The following is an 18,729-nucleotide window of genomic DNA, read 5'->3' on the forward strand; positions in this document are numbered from 1 at the left end:
GCGATAGACGGGGATCAGCACACGTATATAACCTTACCGCGCAACGATTTACAAAATTGTATGAAGATAAATAAAGATTACCTATGCGAGCGAAATTATCCTGCGAACAGGATTAATCCACACTCCGTGTGTGAAGTCAAAACGTTTTTAGAAACCGATAGATATCACGAAAATTGTAACATTAAAAACATAGCGTCTAATCATAGTTTTTGGATAGCCTTAGGCGACTCGCACTCATGGCTATATTCCGTACAGGAAAAACAAACTGTAACATTTTACTGTAAAGACCACGGACAGATAAAGAAAGATATCGAAATGGACAAAAAATTGAATGAACAACCGAATACAATTTTTCAGTCACCACACTTTATCTATCCAACGGCTACCAGCGGAACAGTGATTGTAATAATACTAGCAATAATAATAACTGTTGTTGTAATAAAAAAGAAAAAGAGAAACAGCCATGAGAAGCGAGTCACACTAGACATAGATTCGGAATATACAATTCCCAGATCTATTCTAAAGCGTAGCAGTAGCACGCGTTTTTAATTAAATATACAAAAACAAAATAGTACAAAATAATGTTGTTAAACGTGGTAATATTTATTGTATTTGTGTACTACGTAGTGCTTGAGAGGGAAAGAGGAAGAAAGAGGGAGAAAGAGAGAGAGAGAGAGAGAGAGAGAGAGAGAGAGAGAGAGAGAGAGAGAGAGGTGTCATACTAAAATGCGCGAAATACTTATCCATAGTATGTTACACTCTTTGTAATAACACTAAAAAATATTCCCTCTTGATGTAACGATTTCACAATAGCTTAGGCGCGATGCTACGATAATTATGCTTAAAAATTAATGTTTAATATCATGTATTGTTAATACAACGAAGGATTTTCTTTTATAACCATAGAAAACTTACAGTTTCTTCTACCTTTAATTGCATTATTAATTACGACAGATTTTCAGTGACTTATAATCCCAGCAAACACAAAGTTACATGTAACGTGCTTGTTAGTTGTAATTTCCCACTCAATAATATAATTGCAATATAACACACGTGTTATATTACAATTACATTGTTGAGTGGGAAATTACAACTAACAGGTACGTTACATGTAACTTGGTGTTTAGTGGGAATGTATTAACGATAGAAGAAACTCGAAGTTCTCTATCATATACAAGAGAAAATCCTTTGTAGTTAACCATACTAACGATACTTGACATAACATTGATCTCTGATTACCTATAATTACCGTAGAAGTCGCATCGAATAATTTATCCTGAAGTCCTTAGATCAAACGTGAATATTTTTCTATCGTGTTATTTTACAAAGAGTGTATATTAGGGATAGTATTTCGTGCATTTTGTAATTTTCTAATAAGATGGTTACGAAAGGAGAATGTATAAAGAATCAATCGTGATAAATCTTCGTTAATTGAATATTCCATAAAAAACGATAAGAGAATTTGATGCGGCAAATATTATATTATTTGCAGGATTCATACGTTTCCATCGCTTTCTCTCTTTTGACTTTCTTATTTACAGAAGTTTATTACGATTTAAATTTGTCATATTTTTATTAATAATTTATAATCTTGTCATGTAATCGCGAGTATGCGTAGCAGCCATCGACGCGAGCTTAGGCGCGGTTGCGGCGAGACGTGGGAACGGCGACGACGCCACGCTTCTCCTTCTTCCCCCCGCCGCCGCCGGCAGCCAATGCTTGAGACAGTAGGCCGTGCTATGGCTCGAGCGGCTCGAGCCCTTCCTTCGGCGCGCTCTCATTCGCATAAATTAAAAAATTTATATCTTGATTATTGATAGACCTAACCAAGACTATATTGGATGTTTATGTTCATCTCGATCCCGTCTATCTTTCCATGAAGTATTGCACACCAGATTTGGGACACCCTGTATATATATAATTTACAATATTTCTTTTAGATTACATAATAAAAATAATAAAAATAAATTATACAAAAGTAAGGTCCAAGTGCGGACATAAATCAGATATCGAGCGAGCATATAGGACGTTCTGAATAGAACATCCGTTTTAATTTTAATAATGGATATCCTATGAATGTCCATTTTATGTCCATGGACATGCGGACCTGAATTGGACTTAAAATGGACGTCCTTGGAACTGTGCTATTTGGGTCAGAAGGATAAAATATGTGTAGTTAATTTATATTTTTATGAATAAATATGAAGTTTTAGTTTTTTATTCATTTTTACATATGCGTGCAAAATAGCATGTGGAATAACTTATTAAAAAGTTTGTTTTTGCTCTGTTTGTATAAAATCAGAAAAATTTTTTAATGTCAATTTTTATAATTTTTTAGTATTATTAATATATACCACATTGTTTCGATAAGTGTGTTTTCTTTGTTTTGTTTTAATTTACGTTTCTTAAAGATTTAATTAACGCTTTTGTCTCTTTTTTATTACATTATAATTCCCCACACAACACACGGACGTCTTTCGGATGTCTTATATGTGTCCTGAAAAGTCCTGTTTATGTCCTCGTATTTCGGATGTCCGCGGGATGTCCGAAATATATGTTATCCGGACGTCCCGTTAAATCACAACAATAGGACGTCCGAAAGACATTCCGGACGTCCTGAAATATCAGATATATATTATCGTAAAGATAACAATGCAAATGTAATATGTATATCGTAATAATCAATAAAATTTATACAACGTATATTTTTAATTATTTCGAAATAAGAAAAAATATTGTTTATACATTTTTTATTGATTGTTCAAATATTTTCAGCTAATAATGTTACGAGTTAAACATAAAAACTAAACATTTTTGTTAATTATCCCAGCAAACACCAATATATAACCATTACATTGCTGCAATAAAACGGAATGTAACAGATAATATTACATGAACGTTACATGTAACATTCCTATTAGTTATAATTTCCCACTCATGTGATGTTGTAGTTATATAACACAAATATAACATAGAACTGAACTGTTAGATAACCATAACCGAGATGTTTTGTAATGGCAATATGAACTATTATATTACTGTTATAAAAAATACAGTGTTGTTATATATGTACATGTATATATTTTAGCACATAATTCCCAGGAGGTCAAGTACTTAAATTAATTTCACATAAAACAAAAAATGCTCTTTGAATGCAATTTCGTTGTTTTATGTAAAATGAATTTAAGAATTTGACTTCCTGGAAATTATAAGTGCTAAAATTATAAAGAATAGATATAATTATGAAGGAAAAAGATAACATTAAAAATAGTCTTTTTAATAAACTTCTTAATATATTTAACACATATTTATCAGCAAAATAGGCTTATATCTAAACAAATATATACATATTATACTTTATGATTAGTAAAATATTTTAAAAATAACTTTTAAAAACAAAAAACGAGGGAAAATAAGAGAAAAACATTAAATAAACTTCACGTAATGTTAAACAAAATTATAGCTCTGCTCCAGATGTCAATCACAATCTCAACGTCAATCACAACATCTCCTATAGTTTTATAAAATCCGAAATTGTCAGGACATGATAGTGACATAAGAGTGCAAGCGCTTCCATTTGAGTTTAGTTTTCTGTAAAAAGAAAGTAATAAATAATATTATATAACACTCGCCAATACACTAAACATATATAGAATATTAAATACGTATTTAGAATATTCGGATTGGTACGAATGAACTGTCATGCGCATGTACGCATCTCGCTATTTTGCACGCCAGTGCACGCGTCTGCACACGCAACGCCGCAACATGATGATGTGCGCGAGGTTAGTAGCGAGTCAGTTTTCAGTTTTATGCATAATTTGCATATTTTACATCGTGAAGGGAAATACGGCTGTGCTTAATTTAAAGTTTAGTCTAACACTATGGATTGTATAATCAGATAAGTCTCACAAAATTTTTATTTTTTTGTATGGAGATAAGATTTTGTATTCTGAGATAAGATGAATACTTTGTGTTATGTTTTATTTTTAGTTATATTAAAAGCAAGAGAGGAAGAAACACTATTTGAGCGTAAAGTAGAAGAGTAGACGAGTAAGGAAAGAAAGATGTAAAAGAGAGATCAACCTCACAGCTTGGAATTTACAGTGTGCCGAACAGAATATGTGGACCTTGAAGGTATCAAATAACATAATTTTACTAAAAAAGTTATAGGATGAAGTGAACAATTTATTTTTTGTGTGAGAAAGTATCTATTACAATCTAACTTGTTCCGAGAAAACCTTTGCAAAAGATTTAATAAAGAACAAGCAATTTGATGAGATTATCATATCATTATTATCATATTTATTATTCGAATTTTAAAGAGAAACAGTAAGAAATTTTATTAATACATTATTAAAAAATTGTTGGCTGTTACACCAAAATTCTCTTTCTTGTAAGCTGATGTATGCTATTGATAAAAAATTCACCGAAGTTCATCCCTGTTTTAGCTCAGCGAACCATTATATGTATAGAAAATTGACAGAGCAATTCATATCAAAAGGATTATCTAAAGGCGTACTTCCTAGTTCTTCAAGTATGTTATTTTATGGCATTATCTTATGGCAGGCTAGGTAAGAGAATAATGACAAATGTTATAATTTTATTTTAATATTGTATTGCAACTGTGTGGCTCTTAAAGGTATCGTACAACTATCTTTTTTAGATTACTGAAATAAATAAAAAGCGTGAAATCTGATCTGAAACAATTACAACAAAGTATACAGACTAATATCACTCAACTAATCTGCCGATGATGTGGTCGCAGGCTGTAATATAGGAAATATGTTTATGAATGTCAAGGATCATCTGTAGGTCTTAGTCATTTAGTAACTGTCATGCATTTTGTGTCAGCCAGATATACGCCTCAGAAATATACTGATAAATGCTCTTAGTTTGCTCTTAGTTACATTAAAAACTAAAAAGTAAGTATTTAAATACTCTGTTCCCGAAATAATTTATTCTAATTAATACAATTCTCTTCATACATTCACAATAATAACATTCAGAATTTTTATTTATATTTTTGATTCTCTAACTTAATTGTTTGTAAATTGAGGCATGTATAAGACGAAAGACTACAAAATAGGCATATATGAGACGAAAGACAAAATAAGATATTTTTATTTATAGAATAATTTAAGAATGACCAGTGGATGTGCGTATGATTATCTGGAAATGTGCACAAAAGTGGAACTTGAGATGGAACATTTGATTATTTCCATCTCTAATTTGCTGGGTTTTATTCTAAAAACATATAATGGCTATAATTTATTCTTACCTGTTCTAATCCTTGTGAAAATTTCTTCAGCTTTTATAAACTTCAGTTATTCTTTACGTTCTTTTAAATTTTAAGAAGAACAGTTGTCCGAATAATGTAAGAATAATTGGCAGAATCCTGTAATATAAAATTAGTTTTAATATGATACGTCTTTATAAATTATATTTATAAGTTTATAACTGCCTTTATATATTGCATGATTTACACATATGCTAGGTGACTTTTGTAACTAGAAATGTATGTAAAACTAGCAGCCCAAATAATAAATTATCTTTAAATTTACTTAAGAAATACATTATTTAAATATAAAAATATGTAGTTGTGCGGATCAAAACAGGAAACATATCGCTATGTATTTTGTCAATAATAGGTTTGATAATATACATATCTGTTAGTTTTAACTTTAACGATAAATTTATTGCTTCGCAAGATGCAGTAGAACTTTTATCTGCCATACTTTTTTGTTCATTTTGTGCAAAAATGCATCGAATAAGCAGCGTATACAATTTTGTCGAAATTGTATGATGGATCTAAAATGTATAATTATCAATGTACGTCAATTCCACAATACATGTGTTGTATCGAATTAACATGTAGTATCAAAAATAAAAAATATATAAAGGCGGTTATAACTTATAAATCTATTATGTTGTTGCTGACTAAACATAACCTACAAAACATGTAGGAAAGATTATAATAAGTTATTTATGATGTATATTATACATAAGAAAAATAATATATGTTAATTAAATGCAGCAACATTTTCTACACCTTTTTATATAATCTTCAATAAATGTTGACTTAAAAAACATAAAGGATTACCTGATTAAAGTCAAGTTGCAAGAAAACAACGTCTCTCTTTCGTCATTATAGCATCCACTAGCGGAAAGAGCGCCTAATAGCACGAGATGTACGTTGTGCGATTAAGGTTAGAGTCTCACAAGATTCAAATTTTATAATATCCATATAACATAAATAAAACAATTGTGTAACCACGCAACATTGTGGTTACATCACTGTTCGGTTATTGTAACATACAAATAACGGAGTAATATTATAGCTTCATAACTTTGTTACATCACATATATGTAGTAAAGTTTCGTAACTATAATATAAATAGAGTGTAACATTTGTTACATTACATGTTACTCCCACGTTATATTTCATTTATATTTGGTGTTTGCTGGGATAGGTGTATAAAATTGTTTGAAACAAGAAAATAATTTAAAATATATTATAATATTAAGTAAAATTTTGGTATAGCCCATTACAAATGACGTGTTTTAAGCAATATACAAATTATTGTAAGAAAATTAAATTGTTGAACGTTATTTGTAATGGATTCCCACATAACACCAAGTCGACTGTTAGTCGACTGTCAGTCGGCAGAAGAAGTCTAAAGTCGACTTTAAAGTCAGACTGAATGTCGACTTATAGTCAACTAAAAGCCAACAAATGACTCGACTATAGTCGGCTTTCGGTCAGCCATTGTAGTCGACTTTAAACCGACTATAAGTCGACTTTTAGTCAACATTAAGTCGACTTTTGGTCAACATTAAGTCGACTTTTGGTCAACATTAAGTCGACTTTTAGTCAACATTAAGTTGACTTATAGTCTATTTTTCGCATTAATAATTATAATAATTGGGGTAATAATAAAATACGTTACAATAAGTAAGTTTTCACCGAGAGTTCAAATCGTGTTAGAGTCGAGCTAATTAGCCAATAGTTATGCTGGTTACAACAAAAATACCTAATTTCCGTTATGATTAGCATATATAGCCGTTGGTTAATTGGTCCAACTTTGACCCGATTTGTACTCTCGATGGAAACTTACTCAATGTTGTATATTAACATACAATGTAATACAATATTTATTCTTTATTTTTACAAAGATTTAATAATATATTATATAAAATATATATTTTAGAATATATGGATTGAAATATAACATTACTTTTTAAACAATTTATCACCCGTATCCTGTCGCCAGATCGTAATGTAAAATGTCACTTTTTTAATAATATTGCTCGTATCCTGTCACCAGATCGTCTCAACCATTCCTGCATGCATTTTTCTATTTCACTCACGGTGCTTTTTCCTTGCATCAATACAGTTTCTATAAATGTATTAATAATAAATTATAATAATATAATAACAATAATAAAATAATAATATATAATAAAAATATTAAATTAATACCAATGATTGTATCGGATAGTCTTGATTTTCTTAGAGACAATTTATTTTTTTGTCCTGTCCACGTGTATGCCTGCGCAACTTCGTAACCAATAGTTTGCGACATTATATTTCTAACATTTTTGGCGACTGTTTCTCCGCCCACTTGTGACATTTTCTGAATCTACAAATATATTTCATATCACATTAATATAATACATATGCATTATGATATTATATAATATGTATATTATATAATATATAATTACAAAACTAGCTCTATTTATTCTTTTTTTCATTGCGTTGATGGCTTTAATTAATGACAATATTAACTAACTAAATTAATATTATGTTAAATAATTAAAACATTCTATAAAATTAATATTATAATAAATTAATTATATTAATTTGTCAATTATTAAATTAAGTATAAATTACTTTATGATAAATAGAGCGAGTTTCAAATCTCGACACCTCATTTACCGTAATCATAATGCATGTTCGCATTAATAATTTGTAAATAACAAGATACTTACAAATTGTCGCCGAACATCAGCTCTATCCAGTTGATTATTAAACGCTTCAATTCTCTCCACCGTAGTGAGGGGCAAATTTGGTAAGAGAGAGAAATCGACCACCTGCACTTCTCTTTCATTTTGTACTTCTTGTTTATTTTCATAAAGATGAATAATTCGATTAAGTTTACGCTCCAGTATAGCTAATTTTGCATTAATACCACGCCGGCATATTCCTAAACAAGAAAAATAAGAAGCATTAAAATAAACAATTAAATTTACTGAATTAAACTATTATCATTGCACATTATTCATAAAAATCTCTTTTGTTTCGCATTATATCTACTAGTAACGTAAATAAAACAAAATTTACCACAACATGTGTGCTCTAAATCATTAGATTGGTTTCCCAAATTTTCGTCCCAAATTTCGTTCCCAAATTCTTCTGTATTGTCAGCTGACATTATTTTTGGCTGAGCTGTTGAAGCTTTTTCCTGTCCCACACAATTGGTTTTTACTGTTTTCGGTATTTCTGTAAATAAATATAAACATGTAAGATTTATTATTTATGAACATTCATATTCATTATAAAATTTATATTACGTAAAATTTAAAATATACCTTTTACAGTTTTGTAACTTTTTTGCTTATGACCACAGTTTGTTATTGCTTTCTGCGTTTCTAAAAAACAATATAAAAAATATAAAAAATGTCAACATTTACTTTTATATACAGCTTTTCCAATCAATATAAATATAGCAATTAATATGATACCTGTGTTACTGTATTGTATTTCTTCACAAGAATTGTCAGAGAAATCTGACAATTCTTGTGAAGAATCATCTTCCAGCAGTGAATTAGAATCAAAAGTATTATCAGAATTTGGAGTATCATCGGCCTGATTTAAGTCACTGGATTCGCATGAACCTGGTTTAGTGATCGCTTTATTAATCTTAGGCTGCAAGTCAGAAACATATCCACTTCCTACTTGTGGAATATAATTCGAGGGCAATTTAAGACGCATCTTTTTTGGTTCATCTAAAAATTTTCAAAATTGTTATATTTATATATAAAAAAAAGATTTATATTGTAACTTGAAGAAAATCCCTCAGCCGTCTGTACCGACAAAATTAATCTATGTGCAATATATTGATGTAGATATATTAACGAATAAATGCGACGAAAATAGGACAAAAATGGTAATTTTGTTGGTAGTTCGTCGACGGCTGAGGGATCTCCTTCATAAACTAAATTTCTTATAGAAATGTATTCTATAAATACCTTCGTTGCTTGTGTCGCCATACAATTTTCTCTTCTTTATAAGCCTCTTCTTTGAAGCATTACACTTATCATATGCCTGTATATTAATATTATTAATATTATCATCTGACGCTGACATTTCTCCCACTACTTTTTCGACCGATCGTGCATTTTGGTACGTTTCTGTAACGTTTTTAAATAAATATAAATTTAATTTCACATTTTTATGTAAAGTTAGCCGCACACAAAGCTATTTTTCATGCTGGATTGCTTACGATGTAGTTAATTACTAGAAATCCTGATGTGTGGTGCAATTGTAGTAATAATTTATGAAAATCGCAAGCAATCCGCAGGAAAAAAGCATCGTGTGCGACTGATTCAAGATATACATATGTAAAACAAACCATAAGGACCAAAGCTCTTATGAAATGTTAATTCGTCCCAATCATCACACGGCGGCATCTGTTTTATGCAGGCTTGAGTAAGCTGTTTACTTTTTTTTGGCATTTTAAATATTGATCGCTCGAAGTCTATCCATATCGTTGGTACTGTTATGCAATACACATCATATAGCAGTACGTAAAACGCCATTCTGAAAAAATATATGAATATATATATATATATACACGTAAATTAAAATTTATTATAACGTTTACAATATATCTTAATAAAATAATGCTGCTTTTCTTTTAGTGACACAAGTCGACACTATAGTGTCGGTCTGTCTTTGTTATTCATTAAATGCCAAAGATAGAACGACGTCATTTGCGTAGACTTGTATCACTAAAAGAAAAGCAGCCTATGTGTTTATTGTCAATAAAATAATACGTACAAATGTAAACAGGATTAGCATCTCTGCCGCAATTTATAAAGAAGCACGCGTATCATATAAAGTTTAAAAATTGTTATGATAAATGTAATAATGGCATGCAGCACCATGAAGTTAAATCCTTAAACGGAAATTGAACGGCTTTATTCAGAATTTCTGTGACTGGCCACATCACTAAGTCCGATAAATTTTTTACCACATATATGTCCATATTCTGTGACTCGCAAGGATAGAATGGCAAAGAATTTTTCGTCAAAAATTTTTTTCCAATAATGACGGCTCTTCCGTCTTCGTTATAACAAATATGTTCAATAACAACAATTGTTTTATCTTTCATATAACAACAATTGTTGGGTGTCTTGTTTGTCAATGTAAAATCGCTAAATTGAATCGTACTATAAGCATTGGTACAATTCATTGGAGGAACTTTTAAACATTTCTTTTTCAATATAGGTATACTAGATTTGTTACAATCAGATTGAATTACTTGGTTATAATTTTCCGAAATTCTGTTATATAACTGCTGTAATGGTTTATCGGCCTTTCTCAACATTTTTTTTATTGACTGCATATAGTTTTCGAAAGGAAAGGCAGAAAAATTATCCAGTGGTCCAAACATCAGTACGTCTTTACTTATGTGAAGTAAATTATGCACATTGTAAATTATAGCATCTTCGCCATACAACTGTTTAAACTTCTGAACAAATAGAATAAGTAGATCTGTGCTATATTTATTGTTACGGAAGCAATCTGTTGGATGACACAATATCCGTATTGCACAATTTAGTGCATTGAAATGCAGTAAATTTTCTTCAGACAAAATATTTAGCAGCACAACTGGTCCAAGATACAGTACAAATTGTCGCAATTCTGTTGCTTTCCAACGAGTCAATTCATCTAGAGAACGTGGTTTTCGAGCAAATTCCTTAGGTACCCATTTCGACATTGCAATTAATTTTTCCGACAACTCTGCTATTTTTCGTCCACTTAACTTTGATATCTGATATCCACTTATCCACAATTGCAACAGTTTCTTCATGACTCCTAGACATATTAAGTGCATGTAATCTAAAGGGAACTGTGAAACCATTGACAGTTGTATTGACTCGAAAGGAGATACACCAGTATGATGATCTTCTTGTACTCTATTGTTAAAATTTTGATCAGTCCGAAGAGATGCATTGGATTCCAAAAACAACATACGATTATTTATATAGGTGCCTTCTTGCATACACTTTCCACATCCAAAGAATCCGTTGTGTGATTTTGTGCAAGTTACAAATGATCTTGCAGGGCTATCGCAAATTACACTTCTAATTCGTACAGTGTATCTTTTCTTATTGAAAATAAGTCCTGTATTTCGGAGACTATTATATTCTTGACAAAAAGGTGTTAAAAAATTATTTATAGAAGGTGGTTTCGAGTACCCATGATAAGCACTAATAACAAATGGTATAAATGCCTTGTCACCGTGAATTTTGCCCAATATTGGCCAAATTTGACTTTTACTGCTTTTTGATATCGGTAGTCCATCAATATTCAAGTCTATAATAATTTCTTTTTCCGCTATGACCTTTGTGCGTGCCAATTGTTCAATTATTGCCTTTTTCAAACCGTAATGAAAAAAACTTGTATTATCTGCCGATACCTCTACGATACTATTTCTCGGCGTATTTAAAAGCGTTCTTGCATCCTTTGGTAGATCGCTGTGACCACATGTACGCAATTTATTTAACAGTTCTGACAAAGCAGTATGAGTAATGTTATGTTTTAGTTTCCAAGAACATAACCAATTCGAAAGCTGTGGAATTTTATCAGTATTTTCTTTATCCTCCGATTCAACATAGTCAGAATTTGAAACATCGATAGAAAGTACATTGATATTATTTGAATCAGAGTCATCAGGAATAGATTGTATTATAGGCACCTCCTCTCTCTCTCTCTCTCTCATATCAGCTAGCGACTCTAAGTCGACTCCAATACTGACCGTAGGTCTATCGACATGATGTACAATTGGCTGACGCTCATATTGCCTTTCATATTGTTGAAGGCGCCGATTTTTTTGTCGCGAAGACAATTCCCGAAAATGTTTCGGCATCTGTCAATAATAATTTTATTGCAATATTATATATCCAGATTTAAATAATTTACCCATTTTCAGAGATTTTATATATCCAAATTTAAATAATTTACTCATTTTATCAGAGATTTTATCATTTTATATATAATTATATTATATCATTTGTAAGTATAGCTTATTATTAATTGTATATTTAATTTAATTATTTTTCAAGTGATTACTGTTCTTTTATATTAATAATCAATAATAGAACAATTCACTCCTAAAGCTATGTAGCTTACATGTATATTTACATGTAATAATTTAAGACACTTTATTTAGCTATCAATTATATAATTTTCATTTACGGTGTAAAACTTTCAGAATATAAAGCGTGATCTACAATACATGGAGTAAGCATAGAATAAGGCATGAGAATAGGGATGACGTCTGCTTAAACCTACTCTTACTTCTTATATTGCTCTTACTGCTTACTTCATATATTGTAGACCACGCTTAAAAGAACATTGCCAGTAAAGAAAGAAATTGATCAAAAAATGCAAACCATTGACAGGCCCGCTAGTAGAAAAATGATTTAATAAATTTATTGATTTCATGTTGGTTAGAAGTATAGATTATAGAGATACAGTGTAGAAGTAAAGAGATAGATTAGATTGAGAGGGCACATATTATGAAATTAATCGAAATAGAATCCGATCGAAATTGTCCTATTATCCCGTAGGAAAAAATTATGCAAAAATTACTGCACAAAAAATTGCATATTTTTGTGCATGAATTTCTGCAGTTTTTACAGATTTTTATACAAAGTTTTTGCCTTCAGAATTTTTCTGCAGAATATTTTGCCAAATTTTATGTAATTTTTACCTTAAAAAAAAATTACATAAAATTTTGCAAAATATTCTGCAGAAAAATTCTAAAGGTGAAAATTTTGTACAAAAATCTGCACAAATTCATACACAAAAACATGTAATTTTTTGTGCAGTAATTTTTGCACAATTTTTTCCTTCAGGATTCCCTACATTTGTATTGTGTTTTCTAGAAAAAACATAATTTCGATTGGAATTCATTACGAATAGTTGCAACGTATCTGCGTGCTCAGGTTAAGATTTAAGTTGAGGTTAAGATTTGGTTAAAGAATATAAAACGGAGCCAAAAGACAAGGTTTGATAAAAAAATATATATAATATGGTAATAAAAGTTTCGAGGAAAAATTTCTATATATATAAAATATTGTTAACATACTTTTCTTTGTTGTAATCGAAATATTGTCTTCAACGACGAAAACGTAGCGTGTTCCCAACGAAAGATCCGAACAAAAGAACGTTTCGTATCAATGTTTCATTTGTCTTGTTATAAGAAGCGGCTAATTCCAATATATAATATGTCTAAAACACATTTATTATAATGTATTCATAATATACGCTGTCAAAAAGAAAAGACTTAATCCGAGATCTCTTTTATAAATTTTGCATAAGCCTGAATTTTGAAATCCACAACTTAGAATTAACAAAAAAAACGTAAAAATTTATTTTATAGAAAATAAATCATCTAAAATAAATAAATTTCAATAAATAAATAAATAAATTTTGCCTTTAAATGTTTATAAAGATATTCTTTTAGTCAAACTTAGTTATCTTTAAATATATTATAATACATTGTTATACACATTGTTATATTGAATATTATTAAAGATATTTATTTTATTTATTTATTAAAGGTATTATTCTAATTCCTATTCTATTAAGTTGTATCACAGTTATATCACAAATAGCTTTTATCGATAAATCTTCGTGTAGGAGTTTATATATTTAGAAGTTTATTAGAGAAATATTTAATTTAAATGTTAAAATTTTAATTCGATAGATCACATATTCAAGATATTAATTATTAAAGTTAACATCTTTTACACACGCAAGTTCTATCCTAACCTACCACAAAACAGACATTTTGCATTGTAGATTATTTTTTACTTACCACATTCTGCTGCAGCAAATTCAATTTGTCGCCTAGTGACCTCGATCCTCCAATTTTTATTGTTGCTGCTTCTTCGGATTCTGTGGTACAAGTATATTCTGATGCCAACTTTCAATTCCTTTGTTTATCGGCTGACGCCAACTCAGATCTGAAAAATAAACAAAGTGTTGTAATAAAAAAAAGTTAAAAAATACTACTGCTTCCTATATCAAATCTGATATTGATTTCTTTAAAATTTTAATGAAAATTTTTTATATATAAATGTATTTTTTTTTATTACATAGGTAAATTTTGAACTTAAGAAAAAAGTAATGAGTTAAAGTCAATATGTTTTAAAAATGACTAGTTGAAGTTAAAAATAAACTTATTTAAAATTAAAGTTAAAAGTTATTAATTCTAACTTTATTATTAAACCATTTAATTAGTTACTACCTACAAACTTTTGTAATTATTATATAAAATAGATTTATTGTTAAATTTTGATATTTTCTCGAAAAGAGTAAACATAAAAAAAATGAAACGTACATAAATTAATTTAAAATTTTAAAGAAAAATACGTACGTGCTCACTCCAACTGCACTGAGTCGATTTTCCGCATATTTTAACAATATAATTATACAATGAGACATCAAACTGTTTGCGTTTAACACAGTTGCGGGACTTTTAAATTGTATTGCTCCGCCAACAAGATCTGATAAGCTTCCGCTGCCAAATTCATATAAATAGTCTTGAAATCATTGATAAATGCTCTGCCACTGGAATCATAATTATTAAAGTTAACATCTTTTACACACGCAAGTTCTATCCTAACCTACCACAAAACAGACATTTTGCATTGTAGATTATTTTTTACTTACCACATTCTGCTGCAGCAAATTCAATTTGTCACCTAGTGACCTCCATCCTCATATTTTTCTAAATTTTAAGAATATCCTATTTTTCTGGCATTCACTTGATAATAAATCGTACACAATTTTATTATACATTTTTGCAAACAAAATCCAAACTGAACAATAAGCATTGTAACATTGACCGAGGCAAATTGATTCCTCTTGCAATAATTTTTGCGTTTGTCCATAAGAGGCATTTTTCTCCATCTGTGTGAATTTAAAGAAATAAATAATTATATTTTTACATATATTTTATTATACATTTATCATCAATTTTTGCATAATACATTCAACCCGCGTAATCAAAAATAACCTCAAATTTATGAGCTAAATATTTTTCTAAATTATATGTATTATATTTAACAAATATAAAAAAATTATATATGAAAATATTTTCTATGATTAATTTTATTTAACATTTGGTAAAAGTTGTTAAATAATACAAAGGATTACCTGATAAAAAATGCGGCGTCAGCGAATTACGTCCCATCTACGGCCGCGTTGTCGTGAATAAGAACTATAACCTTTAACTCGGAAATGACCAAAACCGGAACAGAATACGCAAAAACCGCGTAATTCAAATAAATAAATAGAGCGTAACATCTCTTTTATTATCTTTAATATGATAATATTTAAATGTCTTAAAAATTAGAAAATTGAACACAAGTGTTGTCTGGGAATTAAATTGACAATATAAGTCGACTAAAAGTCGGACATAAAAAGGCGACTTTTAATTTCCCGAAAATAGTTGACTTTAAGTCCACTTACAGTCGACATTTAAAGTCGACAAAATTCATTCGAAAAATAGTCGACTAAACGTCGACTTCTTAAAGTCGACTTCGAGTCGACTGGAAAAAGTCGACTATCAGTCGGCAAACAGTCATTCGTGTTGTGTGGGTTATGACCAACTTTTAGTTAACACAATATTAATATTTATTTTGAATAATTTTCTCGTTCTGAATAATTTTTACGTCCATATAAATTAACTAAAATGTTTAGTTTTTTATATTAACTAAAAATTACTAATTGAAATTATTTAAACAATCAATTAAAAATTATAAAAATTATTCTTCTTTTATTCTGAAATAATAGATATAAGAGAGATGGAATTAAGCATAATTAATTGGTTCTGCCGTGCCTCCGAAAGATTTCCAAAAAATGCAGATAATATTGAAATAGTGCAAAATCATTAGTGTTTTTTTTTCAACATTTAACATGGCTGGTTTTCTTTTAAGGAATATAAAAATTTGCAATATTGGTAGCATTATTAGTTAGTATTAGTATTGTAAAAAGACTAGGTCTATAAACTGTGATGTCTAAACAAACAATACTGAAATATTGTAAAACTATTAATGTTTTTCTTGATTATTTAACTCGATTGTTTTTTTTTTAATGCACAAATTTGCAATATTAGTAACATTATCAGTTAGTTTTAATATTATAGAAAAGACTGCGTTTATACTGTAATGCGAACGTGGAAATAACACATCGATAACATATATTGAAATATATTGCAATTAAAATATGGTTTATAAAGTCATATATTTTATAATATATATAAATTAACTAAATAATAAATAGAATAATTATTGACAATTGCAGTATATATACAGCAGTAGTTAAAAATTAATACTTGATCTCTTTTTTGCAACAAAACTTACAATAAAAATGCACTCATTGATCTTTGTTTAAGTTATGCTATTCAAAATAATAATATATTTTATAACGCTCATTGAAAACTTGTAGTAATAAATAATTTCAATAGTTTTTAATGAGTATTATGCAAATTTTTTTAAATAGTATTTTTAAGGTTTGTAAGGTTCGTATATGTAATACTTGTATATTACTAGCTTTCCGTCTGAAACGTTAGAATGGTGTAGTCACGGTAAAAACATTACGGTGCAGATATATATATATATATACTATTGTTTTTCTTCTGCGGATAACGTTCTGCAGCGTTGTGCGCAAGCATAGTAAGCCAACGTCTGTGCACGAGAGTGAGTTCCAGATGCGCACAGTAATAAACGGACACAGCAGGCTGAGTGAAACGGACACAGGGGCTCGATTCTTGAATTCATTTGCAAGAAAACGTATGCGCAAATACCCGCTCTAACAGAAAAATTGCAAGTTTATTGGTTGAAAGCCATACAATAGCCAATAAATTTTTAACTTTTCTGTAAGAACAGAATTTGCGAATACGTTTCTCTTGCAAATGAATTCAAGAATCGAGCCCCAGACCAAATGCTCACAGACCAAATACGCACGGACCAAATGCGCACAGACCAAATGCGCACGGACCAAATACGCACAGTCGCAAACCCATGTGGTGCAGAGAATGCTTTGCACACACACACACACACACACACACACACACACACACACACACACACACACACACACACACACACACACACACACACACACACACACACACACACACACACACACACACACACACACACACACACGAGGAAGCAAGGGGAGGTTTCGCACTCATCCTGTCGGTAGATGTGCCCGAAAAGTCGCAACCCATGTGGTAAGTCTGTTGCTTACTGTGTCCGTTTGGTCTGTGCGCATTTGGTCCGTGCACATTTAGGCCGGTATTCATAGTCAAATCTTATTTCAAGATCGTCTCAAGCAATGTCTTAAGATGCTAATACGGCTCTGTGATTGGTTGATGGCATCTTAAGACAGTGGGTGCGTTCGGGGAGACGCTATTAGCGCTACCAGCATCAGTCCATCTTCATTACTCATTAAAAGTAGAATAAGGATAAACTGATGCTGGTAGCGCTAATAGCGTCTCCTCGAACACACTCAGTACTTAAGATGATCTTAAATATAAGATCTGACTATGAATATTGGCCTTAGTCCGTGCGCATTTGGTCTGTGCCCGTTTCACTCAACCTGCTGTGTCCGTTTATTACTGTGCGCATTTGTGACGCTCCCGTGCACGACGCTCTGAAAGAGAGAGAGAGAGAGAGAGAAAGAGAGAGAGAGAGAGAGAGAGAGAGAGAGAGAGAGAGAGCAAATATTATTCGTGAGGAAAAAGACATATTGCCTGTATCGTGATGTTTTGGCCGATTGTCGGGACCGTTAGCAATATAAAAGTATTACTAAGGCTATTATGTGTCTAAATAATGTCCGTTTTACGTCCGGTTCAGACATTCTAAGGATGTACCTAGTATGTCCTTGGGACAAATATAGAACATTCTAAATACGTTCATTGAATGTAAACAAGACATCTGTCGGATGTCCTCAGGATTTGTATCAGACATCCAAATAACATCCTAATTATGTCTGCGGGTTGTGTGGGTCACTTTTCCTTTACACTTGATTTACGCTTTATTAATTGTAAAGATAAAAGATATGATGAAATATTATCTGGATGTAATAGGATATCGTAAGATATTATAGAATATCTTACAATATCTTATAATATTTTAAGATATTTTTTGAGGATATCGAAATATATTAATGGGACATCATATGATATCTTAAGATATTTTATGATATTTTAAGATATTTTTGTGGATATCCCGGGAGCTACTCATTGAGATATCCGTGAGATCGCCTTCGTCTGTCTGCGATAATTTAGGATATTCTCAGGATAAAGTGTGCTGTGTGAGTTAAGGCTTGTTTATAGTCAATTTTTATATTTAAGAATTATCTTAAATTCTTCTTAAAATACTTCTTAACCAGTAAAATGATTTCTATACAACATC

The 18,729-nt window shown here is 30.3% G+C and overlaps 1 protein-coding gene and 2 long non-coding RNA genes across 3 annotated transcripts; 1 reads left to right on the forward strand and 2 right to left on the reverse strand.

Moving 5' to 3' along the window:
- Positions 1–3,268: 3,268 nt before the first annotated feature.
- LOC118644750 lies at positions 3,269–5,663 on the reverse strand. The gene is made up of 2 exons (XR_004962514.1): positions 5,282–5,663; positions 3,269–3,591 (listed from the first exon to the last, which is right to left on the reverse strand). It is a non-coding gene; the product is annotated as an uncharacterized LOC118644750 (long non-coding RNA).
- On the forward strand, positions 3,600–5,275 carry LOC118644753. Its single transcript, XR_004962519.1, has 3 exons — positions 3,600–3,785; positions 3,994–4,811; positions 5,134–5,275. It is a non-coding gene; the product is annotated as an uncharacterized LOC118644753 (long non-coding RNA).
- Positions 5,664–7,135: 1,472 nt separating the features above from the next.
- On the reverse strand, positions 7,136–13,410 carry LOC118644747. The gene is made up of 10 exons (XM_036284074.1): positions 13,386–13,410; positions 12,051–12,161; positions 9,639–9,826; positions 9,256–9,417; positions 8,749–9,012; positions 8,596–8,655; positions 8,348–8,506; positions 7,996–8,210; positions 7,484–7,643; positions 7,136–7,400 (listed from the first exon to the last, which is right to left on the reverse strand). Exons 2-10 carry the CDS (start codon positions 12,101–12,103, stop codon positions 7,291–7,293), a joined length of 1,371 nt encoding a protein of 456 aa, XP_036139967.1. The 5' UTR covers positions 12,104–12,161; positions 13,386–13,410; the 3' UTR covers positions 7,136–7,290.
- Positions 13,411–18,729: the final 5,319 nt, after the last annotated feature.

Source organism: Monomorium pharaonis, chromosome 3, assembly GCF_013373865.1.
Source record: "Monomorium pharaonis isolate MP-MQ-018 chromosome 3, ASM1337386v2, whole genome shotgun sequence".
NCBI lineage: Eukaryota > Metazoa > Arthropoda > Insecta > Hymenoptera > Formicidae > Monomorium > Monomorium pharaonis.

Coding starts and splice junctions, on each gene's coding strand:
- LOC118644747 (XM_036284074.1), bottom strand. CDS start 12,103: ATGAAAGGCAATATGAGCGTCAGCCAATTGTACATCATGTCGATAGAC. Junction 9,013..9,255: donor TGGCGACACAAGCAACGAAG/GTATTTATAGAA, acceptor GAAAATTTTTAG/ATGAACCAAAAAAGATGCGT. Junction 7,644..7,995: donor CTGATGTTCGGCGACAATTT/GTAAGTATCTTG, acceptor ATATATTTGTAG/ATTCAGAAAATGTCACAAGT.